The sequence below is a fragment of the Filicampus tigris genome, chromosome 9 (genome assembly GCF_054856515.1).
Source record: "Filicampus tigris isolate MCC_2025a chromosome 9, RoL_Ftig_1.0, whole genome shotgun sequence".
Lineage (NCBI taxonomy): Eukaryota > Metazoa > Chordata > Actinopteri > Syngnathiformes > Syngnathidae > Filicampus > Filicampus tigris.
This window is the reverse complement of record NC_141225.1, coordinates 3,719,691-3,733,374: the sequence shown is the minus strand read 5'-3', so window position 1 is coordinate 3,733,374 and position 13,684 is coordinate 3,719,691. Positions and strand designations below refer to the sequence as shown.

At 39.8% G+C, this 13,684-nt stretch overlaps 1 protein-coding gene across 13 annotated transcripts in view; it reads right to left on the bottom strand.

Annotated features, from left to right (window-relative positions):
• plekha6 (pleckstrin homology domain containing A6) overlaps positions 1-13,684 on the bottom strand; it is a 113,466-nt gene that overhangs the window by 58,498 nt on the left and 41,284 nt on the right. For 4 of the 13 annotated variants that reach the window (XM_086039876.1, XM_086039879.1, XM_086039885.1 and 1 more), the window contains exons 1-3: positions 9,493-9,701; positions 1,520-1,603; positions 31-145 (exon numbers count right to left, since the gene is read on the bottom strand). In XM_086039876.1, coding sequence (XP_085896002.1) covers positions 31-145; positions 1,520-1,603; positions 9,493-9,524 — 231 coding nt within the window. In that variant the 5' untranslated portion in view covers positions 9,525-9,701. Of the gene's footprint in view, positions 1-30; positions 146-1,519; positions 1,604-9,492; positions 9,703-13,684 lie in introns of those variants that run through there. The other 9 variants (XM_086039887.1, XM_086039883.1, XM_086039886.1 and 6 more) reach the window with 4 other exon arrangements.

Below are 13,684 nucleotides of genomic sequence, written 5' to 3'. Positions count from 1 at the left end.
AGTGTGCTGTATTCAATGTGTAGTTCTTACCCGTGCACAAGATTGGACTTCTTGAGACACTTCTGACACCATGTTTGTACTTTTAGTGTGATTAATCTTCTCAGCAGCAGTGTTCACTTTCCCTTTCATCATCAAATCACAGCTCCTGACAGAGACAAAAAGCAGTGATGTCGAGGTGTAGCATGTCTTGAGTAATATTTTATATTATATTATATTATAATATATAATATATTATATTAAAAATGGCATAATTGTGGTTGTCTAAGGAAGAGCTGAACTTCATATTATTCAGTTTGTCATTTTATTTCATTCATCCATCCATTATCTATACCGCTTATCTCCTCACAAGGGTTGCGGGGCGTGCTGGAGCCTATCCCAGCTGTCTTTGGGCAGTAGGCGGGGGACACCCTGAATTGGTTGCCAGCCAATCGCAGGGCTTTTTCAAATAGTATGCAGCAACATCTCAAGTTGCAAGATTCCTCTTTCATGATAGTGTTTGCACAATTGATGAGAGACGTCAATCCAAGTCTTGCTTATTTGCAGCTGGCGAGTGCTCTTTCGTGTGCAGGGATCTCAAACCTGTGGCTTTAGGTCAATCGTTACAGAATTGTTGTTGTTTTTTTTTTTTATGAGGCACGCTGATGATAAATGTCCATCCATCCATCCATCATCGATACCGCTTATCCTCACAAGGGTCGCGGGGCGTGCTGGATCCTATCCCAGCTGTCTTCGGGCAGTATGCGGGGGACACCCTGAATTGGTTGCCAGCCAATCGCAGGGCACACAGAGACAAACATCCGCACTCACAATCACACCTAGGGGCAATTTAGAGAGTCCAATCAACTTACCATGCATGTTTTTGGAATGCGGGAGGAAACCGGAGTACCCGGAGAAAACCCACGCAGGCACGGGGAGAACATGCAAACTCCACACAGGGAGGCCGGAGCCGGGATCGAACCCACGACCTCTGAACTGTGCGGCGCACGTGCTAACCAGTCGACCACCGTGCCGCCCATAATAAATGTCACTGTCCTATATTTTGCGCTAACTGGAATTCTTGTTAATGCTTGTGGTTGTGCTGGACTACCACAAAAATATGTCCCTCAAGCCAAGGCCTTCATGACACTCACATCTAAGTCTGTCATACTTTCGAACCGGTAGCAAATGCAGCAGAAATGAGTCACATTTAGCTTGCCAGTGAACTACAGTATGTATGTATGTATGTACAACATGACATTACTTCACTGATTACGCAGAGTTCAATGCACCGTGGAGCGACTATTCTCACAAGACAGTTGATGAAGAGCTTGTTACTGTTGTTTATTCCTTCAGCATCCGGTGTAAAGCAGCTAGTTGAATAGAGAGGTGGAATGCAGCTTCCCAGTGTAATTTATTGTCCAGTTATTGCTCACCTCTTATCCAAATCGCTTGGAGAAAGCTTTGCGTGTGAAGAGCTTCAACACTGTGAAGGAATTAGCATGCTGAGAAGTGTAACTATGTATAGAGTGTGTTTACTCACTGCAGATTGTTTTGTATTGGCGCAGATCCTTGCAGCTGGATTGTGTTCATTACTGGTCCAGCTGGTCTACTGGTGTCATGTTGACTGCAAACAGACAGATTCATGATATTAAAATTAAAAATGAGTATTTTACTAATATCTTCCTCTGGACAGTCTTGAAATGTGTGGTAAATATGGTTAATACCAAACTCTCAGACCTGATCAATATGGCAAAAGCCATTCAAACAGAGATGAAAGCAGCACTAGTCAGACTGTGGATGGGGATAGAGTGCAGTGTGTGTGCACGCGCTGGTGTGTGCGCTAAGTGGGTCTTGATGTGGCATCTGGTCAATTTCTGTATGAGGCATGCTGTGGCCTCCTAACACACATAGTGTACATCACTGCTTCGATTTTCCTAACACATTTAGATACATATATAAAGCTCAAACACATACACATTCCACAGATTTTTTCAAGTAAAAAAAAAAAAAAAAGTGACCCATAAGCCAATTTAATTGGCTACATATCTCTTCCAGTGATAATGTATTAAAACAATAAATGATGTTACGGTTAATGAACTAAGACTGTAAAACTGTAGATAGATGCACTCATTTGCACTCAGACTTGTTTTCAAAACATTTTTTACATGATATTGTTGCCATTTGTAAGTTTGAAATTGAAAACCCAATAACAGAAACGTAAAAGGCAGCCCATGTGAAAAGGTACAGGAAATGTAATACAACCAAAGAGTCAAGACAACCAATAGGACCATAACACAGCACCATAAGTTTGCAGGAATGCAGTCAGACTACGTCTGACAGGCAAATACAAAAAGCTCTGTGAGTGAAATAACAAAATGTTAATTTATGTACATAGCTTTCATTGTAAAATTCATGTATGTTTGAATATTTTATACAATTGTCAAATGATACACATTGACTTAATCTAGGCTATGGCTCAATCATTTTAGAATCGGTTATCCGAACGACTCCTCCATCGAATAATCGGGTCATTTTTCTTCAGATCTTAACATAATATCTGTGTACAAACACCATGCGGTACCTTCCGAATAGCAATGCTAGGGTAACTGTTGTTACTGGTTATGGTGGGTTAAAAACATGATGCAATGGATTGCTGCCTTCGACATAAAGGACTATGGTTCGAATCCCGGTCACAAATGAGAACATCTTAGTGGGAATGCTAGACCCCAATTCCCAGCTACCATTGGTACCAAACTTGGATAAAAATGAATGGGATGCATTAAGAAGGGCATCCGATGTAAAAACTAAGCTAAACATACCATTACAGTGGCAACGAGACGTGTCCGTAACAGGGAAAATCTCACTGATGGCAGTGTGAACTTTCCACCAAGAGAAGGTGCTAATTAGGGCTGGACGATATTGGAATAACATGCGATATGCAATCTAAATGTTGACTTTAGCGATAACAATATTATTGCGATAATTAACATGTGCCTAAGGAAATGTCATTAATTTAAGCAAATGCAAGAAATACTTTTTCTTCATGTGGCAAAATAAGCAAGCTCAGTAGGTTCTTTGCTAAATACTTTTAATTACCCTTGATAATGTTCAACTATTGGATGGCAATCCGCATTTTAGTTGGTCGAACTGGCCAGTATCGATATTTTTTCAATATATTGTCCAGCCCTTAGCCTTTAGGCAAAACATTTTGCGTTTTGATTGATTTTTGGATTGACTTGGTCAAACTGGTTGACTCTTTTCCCAGCCCTAATCTAGGCCACCACTCTTCTTGAATAAGAGAAATATTTTTATTAAATATAAAGTTAGAAAATGTGACTGTGTGTGTGCCTGTGTATGTGTGGGGGTGTGTATGCGAGTGTACGTGTGTGTGCTGGTTAACCTACAAACCTATATAGAGGCATCTGCTGATTAAGTAGATGGGTGGATAAACACGCACAAGTCTCTGTCTTTTCAGTGAGTACAAACAGCTAATAACAACTGCCAGATGTTAAACCAAACAAGCCAGCTCCACTCCTGAGAAAAATAATACAATGCTACAGCATAATTCTGAATGAAATTGTGTCGAATCAGTATGGTGAGATAGGGGCTCGAAACTTAGCTCCCGGCTTTGCAGTGTGGAGTCTGTAGCTCAGCGCTATTCCACTGGCAGCCCGCGGGCCAGATCAGGCCCACCAAGCATGTTGGTCCGACCCGCGGCAGATTGCCAAAAAGTAAAAACACAGATGTTCGCCACATGTACACATCCTTATGTTACACACCGCCTGGGAAGGTAGGAGGCGCTGTGGCGTGCAATGCTATGCCTCTCTACCGACAGTAGAAAAAGAATAAGGAAGCGGCTTCAGAGCTCTTCTTCCTGCATGTGAAATTGAGTGGATTACAGAGCGGGAGAGGCCAAGCGTTCTCATCCGGTATGTTTCCCCCCCCAAAGCAAGAGGAGAAAAGAAAGACCCAAGTCACTAGTGGTAAAACGGATCATCTTTCTTCCGTGATCCGTACGTATAAAAAGCATCACGGTTCAGGCCGGGAATGAACCGCGGAATGGTTGGTGAAAAAAAACTGCATGGAAGTTGAAAACCCTCATGGATCACGTAAGTCGCATGTATGGGAGCATTTTGATAATTTAGGGTGGAACGAATCCCCAAATTAAAGGGATTAGAGAGCAAATGGAAAATGATATTAGCTTGCATTTGAACTTTTATCAAATTGTTTTGGAGAATTCAGTACAAAACTAATATGTTGAGGAACGCCTACAAGAAATGAGCAATTTGACCACACCCCCACCCATCTCTCCATGCCTTGTGTCACGTCACGGCTGGGACGATTATATTTTGCCATTCAAAGTCGTTGTAAGTAACGTTGCTAATATTGCCAAAATAACGGGGATCAATCGGCCCCAATACATGTGGACATCTCTATTTAGGCCCACTTCAACCTCTGAAAACATCACACAATGATTAGCCTTTCCATGTCTGACCAAAAAGAGCAAGAAATGAGCAGCCTACATGCAGCTGAGGTGCACTTGTCACATACGTTAATTCATGTCACCTAGATACTCAAACACATTGCGTTACGAGAAGCTTTTTCGTTAGCTGAATTGCTCATAGGTTGTTATAGATTACATTTAAAGTGTTAGCTTGACTTACTTTTTCTCTGAGGTCCACCTCTGCGCATGGTCCAGTGCGCTTAAAGTCCAACTTTAACATTTCGACAAGCCAAATTCCGGGGCTTCTATTTATCCGAAATTGATGCACACAGGCCAGCCCACTCGCATGGCGACGCCGCTGTACCAGAATTAAAGCGTTCGCCACAACGAGACCTCTGTAGCAAACACGGTGCTGCAGGCTGGCTGACCAGCCGTGGCAAACACGGCTAAAGGTAGACATGGAAAATCTTGGCTGCCTAGACGTGGGATCTCCGTGAAACGGAGCCCCATGTCTTTTCAAAGTTTATACCGCCATCCATTTTCTCGAATCGGCCACTAATTAGGGATCACACACATCTGATCACAATCGGAATCTCTGGCAGAACGCCGGCTACTGGCTGACCAGTGGCAGCGAGTGCATGAGCGGGCGGCGAGTGCATTAGCAGGCAGCTCGTCCAAGACACGAGCTCACTCATCGATGGATGGTAAGAATAAGATCTCCTTCTGCTAACTCTGACTGTTAGCAATTGAAAGCTAATCCTGCCTCGACTAGCCGCGGGAGCTAGTGGGAGCCAACAGCTGCTTGGCTGCCTATGGGAAATTAAGAAAGCGTTTGCATCGCTCAATGTCAACTGTGACATATGCACATTCCTGGTATTGTCCACTCTAACAGGTAATTTAAAAAGAAAAAAAGCACAATATTATTTGGGATTTTGTCAAGGTGATAGTGGCTTTTCCTCAGAGAAGCACACGTTTGATGTTAATAAAAATTAATATTGTGCCGCCAGCTTTTATATTTTCACAGTTTGAAATGGACAAGAGTAGGAATGCGCAAATGAATTTTAGTGGCATTTAATCACTTTCAGACAGTAGGTGACAACAGAACGTGACAAACCAAAACAAGGAACAACACGGATAACAATGCTTGCCTCCCTGCAATGACGTACACAGCCTGAGATGGCGAATGAAAGAAAACCAAGCCCCAACAGTGGGCGGGCCAATTTGCAGGTTTAGTCATCACAAAAAAGCCCATAAATCACTACAGATTATTTTAGGGAGGTGCATTTTAGTGCTGACATATTTTTTTTCATACAGAACTATCATATAAGTGTTGATGTTCAGCCCAATCAAGTGCCTCTTCAATGATACAGGATTTTTTTTCTGCCTCTTGTCCCAACACTCAGACATGTAAAGGAAGCTGCAAACATACTCAACGAACACGCCACCTCAGCAAGGGCTAATTTCAAGATAAAGCTTACCAAATAATATATTGCGTCATTGATGCCAATGCAGTAGCCGTAGGAGATTTACTTTGGAGTTGGCTTGCGTGGTAGCGTAAGGGCTAACTTGACTTCCGTATTCGATGTCCGTCTTACCTTTTTGCCATTATAACGCTTGCGGCCGACATCAACACAATACCATCCCGAAATCATATTAAGTTACTAACAACAACAAACAGCTACTTAATTACACCGTCATTGTATCAAGTCCGGCATTAGTAGCTAGCAGCTCCCTGTTAGCATTAGCAACAAGTGCCCGGCTGTTAGTTCAAACAGTGGTTCCTTGGCTTACTTTTTTTTATTTTTTATTTTTTTTATCTTTTTCGATATTGTGGACATTGCTTGGCATTGCATTGTAATGCGCTCTCCATGTTTAAAGGAAGGGAGTGTGCCTTAAATTGCACTTTGAGGTCTGTTTCAATATGGAAAAAAAACCTAGCTAAACAAGACTTGCTCATTAAATAATTTTAATAAAACATTCAGCTCAAAATTGATGCAAGATACCTTATTTTATACACTGTACCATTTATAAAATAAGAATGTATCCTGCCTTATTGCGTTAAGTTAAATGGCCATATTACACATGAGGAGTTGATTTTTTACTTTTGATTTTTTTAATGGGCAAAAGTGTTTTGGAAAATAAATGAAGACACATTTATTTATTTTTTTAAATTGTATACATTGAGGTTAATGCTAACTGTACTATTTGAACTATATGTATAAAAGGACCACAACTAATTAGCATTGTTTAGAGACATTTACATGCAACTGCTCATTTATTTTATTTGTATTTCATGTTCTACAGAAACCATAGACACACCCACACAACCAAATTAAACAGATTATTGCTCACATGAACAAAACTATGTTCTAACCAATACAAGGTCCAATAAATCAATCATACCAGCAAATATTTTTCAACATCTCCATCAGCCCGCTTCAGCCAAACACAGCATTGCGAACTACATAGGCGATGATACTTTGCGCTGCTGAGCCAATAGGAGCGCATGACTGGCCAAGACTATTTCTTTGTGAATGCTTATTATACATAATGTTATTCACAAAAATAGAGTATTGTGATGTTTTTTTTCATATGAGCTCTTTTTTTTTTTTTTTTACAATATCGTGATTTTTATAAAGTATCGTGAGCTTTTTATATATCACCAACCTCCCCACAATATCATTTAATTTAAAAAGCCAAACAGCCAAGTTAAGACACTGTGATGCACATTATAAACTGGTTGCCAAGAGCCCAGAAAAACAAGGGAGACATCCACCATTGCCCATGTGATCTGAGTTCCCATTATTGATTCATTCTCCAAACCGCTTGTCCCAACTATATTGCGGGTATGCTAACCAGTTGGCCAATGTGTTGCCTAGTTTCCATTATGGTTTAGAACTATAATCGTTGTACAATACAATACAATACAATACAATACAATACAATTTTATTTATATAGCGCATTTCATAACAGCTAGAGCTGTAACAAAGCACTTTACAAACAATGCAATAAATAGAACAAACACAATAAAAGGCTGTGATACATGTATTAATAAATATATACATGTTATAGTACACGTTTTAAAAAAAACACACTAGGCATTTAAACATAATTTTATGACCAGAGCCGAAATTGAAAAACCTGCCATGTAACTTTGTTACTTTTACTACACATATACAGTTAAACATAAAATCGTTCATACCGTGGGCAAATGTACTGATTAGGTCATCCATACTGAAAGCACACTTCATCATACTGCCTGCCTCACACCCATATCACACCACTGCTATCATAAAAGAAAGTGAGAGAAGTCTTAATGACAGCCTAGATTTCAATGTACATCTGCTAATTTGAAAATTTTCCCTAACCATGACTCTCAACACCACAACCACTGAAACTCACAAATCCCTCACCAAACAGATTGAAAAATAAGACTGATGAAAACTGGTAAATAGAAATAATTGTCTAATGTATTACAGTACAGCACACTCACTAAACTATCACTTGATCAGTGATGAGCAACTTACATGATGGAGGGGGCCACAGTTTTTCATCAGCACTACCAGGGGGCCACATAAAATCGCACAATTCTTAAACAGACGTGACAAATAATGCAATTTTTAATATGGACAAAATATGTTATTTTATATTATTTTTTTAACCAATTGACATCAAGTACCTTAGTATAGTTTATGCTGAAATGAATGCATAAAAAGATCCACTATTCAACAACAAAGGGTTTGAATCAAGCAACAAAATAACTATACTGTGATTTTATTTTCCAGGGCAAATACCTCTTGTGCAGAAACGGTACCATTCAAAATTGGCACAAAACTGCTAAACAACAAATCCATTTTAAGTGCAAGAACGCATTTTGTGCATTTGATCTTTTTACAAAAAAATTAACTCACTCAAAGATTTGAATATTATCCTATTCCTTGTCGTGCATAGCATTCAATATTCTCAAATAGGCAGATTCATTAATTCTCCTGTATGATACTGTGCAATACTGGGCAGCTCCCTCTGCTTTGTAAAGGAGCCAAACAAAACTCTCCTGCATGGCAAGTCCACCAGACACCACAACAGTCGCTTGCCCAAGTCACCGTACATGTTTGCAGCAGCTATTAACAACGAACAGGTCTATGTACGGAGGACACAGGGCACAACAAATGCACTTTAAACTGACTTTTAATGCCTATTGTGAAGGGGAAAAAATGCTTTTTTTGTACCTTTGTTGAGATCGGCTGCTCTTCACATCCTAACATGCATTGCGGCATCCAATACTGAACTTTTTCCGTAGTATGGATGTTAATCATTATTGTTCAAGTGAGTTCATGTTATCCGTAGTTCCTTGAATGTGTGTGTTAACTGTTGGTTTAAATGTGTGTTGCACATTGTAAACATGAAACCGTGACTGTGACGTGTGCAATCAAGTAAAACTCTGGGCTACTGCAGTTTGACTTCAAGATAAGGCTAAGACAAACCTTATGTATGTCTCATATGTTTCACCTGCAGTGTTCTACCTGTTAAGTGCCAGGAATGCTGATGTTACACTGTGGTGTCTGACATTCAGTGGTGAACAGTGTTAATACATTTCAGAACTGAAGTGACAGAGAATTAGTAAAGTTCAACAATTAATTGAGGGCTACTCTGAGTGTGGGTGTCTGTCTATCTATCCAGCTAGCTAGCTAGCTAGCCAGATACACACATACCCACACAGACACAAACAGTAGTCTCTCTCACAGGACCCTTGACAAAGCCAGTGACATGCAAACCACTAGAGGAAGAGATTGAGCTACAGTATGTCAACACGCAGCCACATGATTTACAAATTCATTTACTAAGATGTTTTGTATAGATCACAGCACACAATGCACAGCACCCGTAGATAAACACAACACCTTATCGTGCAATATTACTGATTGGTACTGCATTGCAGTCATCTCTGACCTACAAGCGCCTGGCCATCCACTCCTCTATCAACCTCCCCTCAGCCCCTTTCTCCTCTTCCACATCCCGTCTCAACCCCAGCCCCCAGTGTTACCACCTCCATTTTGCCTCCACCTACCTGACACGCCTGTCCACACGGAACTTCAGCATCCTCCTTTGGATCACTCATGTACAAACAGTATGGGAGACAGCACCAACAGATGGACAGAAAGATAACAGATGCAGAAAGGAACAGAAAGGGGAGAACTGCTGAAAAGATGGAGAAGGGGCGGGAGTCACATTGCTGCCACCCTCTTTCTCCTTCAGACCGCATGCCTCTCCCTCTTGCTGCTTGTTTCCTCACCTGTCTCACCCTCTCCTTTCCCTGCCTTTAGCCCCCCTCCTTTCATTCTGTCACACAAGCACACGCGGGCACACGCATACACACTCCCTGCCTTCTGGCAAAGAAATGCAGCACTCAGCTTATTCATTCCTCCCATAGCTGATACAATACATGCTGTATGTATTACAGCCTCTTTCTCCTTGAGTTAATGTCTTTTGCTTACATTTTGCTTACATTGATGGCTCTCTGTCTGTGTCAATATGCCAATACAGTATATGCACATATATGTAAACACACACAAACACACGCATTCAGTGGGACCCTGCGGGATAGAGATTGGGGTGGACCGCAAATAGCAAAAATCTGCAAATAACTGATGTTGCATTGAAAAAAAAAGTTAGTTTTTTACACCCAAAAATTCTTGGATAAGTGGGGATAATTCACTAATAATCAGCTAATAATGGTTGTTGGACCCCTTCATATATATATATATATATATATATATATATATATATATATATATATATTAGTGCTGTCAGGCGATTACATTTTTTAAAACTAATTACTCGCAAAATTTCCCATAATTGATCGCAATCATATTTTTCAATTCTAATTTTTCTATGAAGCTTGGAAAACGAATTACTTGAGGAAAACCTTGGAATTAATGTGGAAAAAAAAAACTATATTCAAAGTTTGTTCTTATAAGCTCTCTTTGATTCTAATATGATTCTTGTAAAATACTGTTGAATGATACACCAAAGACATCCAACTAATATGGTATTTGAATTTAAAATGATTTTGGATTTCGCTAATATATATATATATATATATATATATATATATATATATATATATATATATATATATATATATATATATATATATATATATATATATATATATATATATATATACACATTTTTGAGCAAAGGCAAGATGAGAGGTACAGCATCACACTGTAGTATGTCCTGCTAGTGTTTGTGATTACCATTATCCTGCAACATCAACTGCTAAAACTACAGTATTATCTCTGCCACTGGAAAGTGTTTCCCTCTGTTTCTTCATTTGCAAAAAACCTCAGAATCCATTTTTGAAAACTTTTAGCAAATATTGAAAAGTCCCAAATTATTAGGAATAAAAACAATACACAGTATTAGTCAGTAAGGAAACTGGGACAGTTCATCATCAGGAGAGATTCCAGTTCCCTCCCTGAGGAATGAAACCATCTGACAAAGGAGGACATTCACATTTGTACCTCTCTATCAGTTAGAACAGTGGCAGTAGTCACGATCTTCAGATCTTCCCAACCACCTGATCCAAGTTCTGACTAAGCACCATGTGATGTCTCTGGAACTCTTCTATTAGCAAACTGATATGGCTTAGGGCAAGTGCCCAGTTCAGACTTGTATTCATACAAACAGATCCTTGCCCCTCTCCTAGAACGAGGCTTAGTTAGTGGCCACAATCTCCAGAGAGAAAATAAACAAAACAAAGAATTCCTCCTCTTCAAAAACAAGTCCTTTAGCCTAATTAGTTGTTGATAGGGCAGCCAGTAAACATGCAGGATATTGAACTTCAGGATACTGTAAATCATCTCTCTTCACTGGTAAACTCTGGGAACATGATTGCTTATTAGAAAAGTGGTACTGTATATCAATGTGTTGCATTATTATTATTATTGGTACTATTATTATTATTATTATTATTATTATTACCATATTATTAGTATTATTATTATTATTATGATAAACCAAACAAAAACCAGGCATTTCTGGAATTAACTGACTTTGTTTGCTGCGTGCAGGCATTTAGAGTTCCAGCATGACACAGTAGTCCATTGGTTTATGGCTGTTATATGGAGGTTAAATTGTACTTGTATTTTTCGTTTTTTTGTGACCATGTTTTTTTACACCGTGTCAAACAAAATAATGTACCACCGACTAGAGCTCAACAGTGAAATTACATCCCAAATAAGTGGGATGCAGAACAAAATCGTGATGAACAGTATACACACCAAATTAAAAAAATAGTGAAATAGCAGGACTATTATTATTAATTAATTAATTAGTTACCAGAGTCCTGCGTCACATTGTGGCCAAAGGTTGAATCCTGGTCGATTACTGTGCCTTTAGGTGCTGTAAATAGTTAACCTTTGCTGAGGCTAATGCAGCATGCCAAAAGAAAACAGAAGAAAAAATGGAAGGAGAACTAGAAAAAGAAGTAGAACAAGTAGAAGTAGTCATGGCAACTCACGTGTGGCGTATGTCATTAGTTTATTGTCGTGTGCCGCGGCAGCAAATGAAGAGGCTGTCTCCCTAGCTAGCTCGCTAGTTTAGCATGCAGCATCCACTACAACGAGGATTTATTATTTACACCTTTAGCCACAATGGGATGTGGGGATCTAGTTAAGGTAAGCCATTTTATACTATAAAGAAAATCTTTTCCATAGTTAGTAGTGGAAGTTTTTAATACAACCATAACTCTTTTGCTGCCGTCAGTACATTTAGGGAACATGTATTTTGTGTTTGAGTCCATGCATTAATTTTAATTTAATATGCAAGTTACACCTGAGTTTAAGTCGCAGGACCCGCCAAACTTTAAAAAAAAAGTATGACTTAATCTAAAATATAGTCTGAAATATACGGTACGTACTATACATATAATTATTAGGGGTGAAACAATATGTATCTGTATCAAACTGTTCGATACAGTGATCACGGTTCGATCCGTACTGCATGAACAATACGTTTTTTTTTCTTTGATCAATGTCGTCTTAAGAGCCGCAGGGTGTTTCAGCAACTCCAGACCTACTCGTTACACCCGCTAATTTTTACAGACATTTAGAAAATTTAAATCATGGGTCAAAGTGCTCGGACATGTTCAAAACGAGCAAAAATAGTTGCAGTTGTAGACGGCACATGGCATTATTTCAAGTTTAGGTTATGCATAGAGTTGCCCCACTAAACTACTGTTTTAAAATGTAAAATGCTGAAATGTGAGTGTGTTTGAGTGGGGAATCGGAAGGATCCGCTATGCATACAGGTGTGTGAGAGAGAGGGTAGTGCGGAGCGGAGAATCCGAGAACCAACCCGGGTACCTCATAACTATCGTGGAAGACCCCACATGCAGCAAATTGAAGCAAACAGTATTACCGCAATGTACATATGAAGTGCCGCTGGTGAATTCACAAGTCATGCCTTCTTCATCAATGCACGAGCCGCGAATCAAATTTAGGTTGCTGCTGACATCATTGCTGGCTCAGCACAGGGCCGTAGCTATTATTGAAGGTCTGAGAACAGCCATGGGAAAACTATGACTACGTGGGCTTTTTAATCTGGCCCGCCAAAATTGTCCAAGTAAAAAAAAAAAAAAATCTGAATCATTCAATGATTTCATCTTGTCCCTGCAGTGCCCGTGTTTCTCCAGTAGATGGCTCACTGACCATTAGGGGACCTTTGTGGGAGTGCAGTGCGTCTGGCAAGCCACACTCACTGTCTTTCTGCATGAAAGAAATGGGTCTTGTCTAGCGATGACATCATTCAGTCAGGCGCTAAATATACATTTCCGGGTCTGGAACCAAGCGAGATTTGCCTGCCGTCACACCAAATAAATCCACTTTATGAAGTGGATTGTAGCGATGGTGAAGCCTCGCACTTCCTGGCATGTTTTGGTTGAGCGTGACGGGGAAGACTTTTCGGTCCGCCGCCGGCCGCGTCGTCCGCCTCTGCCCGGAGGAAACACTGACAGGTCTGTCTTCTCCCACCAAATCGAGTCATGCTGTAAAGTGTAGTGTTGGGTCGTTCTTGAACAATTTGTTCAAAAAGAACAAATCTTTTCAGTGAACATGAGTGAATGGATCGTTCCTCAAGTGTTTCGTTCTTTTTTATATTCCTTTATTCAAGCAAAGAACAGGTACAGAACATAGTAATTTGTTCTTTTCTCCGTTCATTTGAGCTCAGCCACGCCCATGTTGTCAATCTAAGCAAAC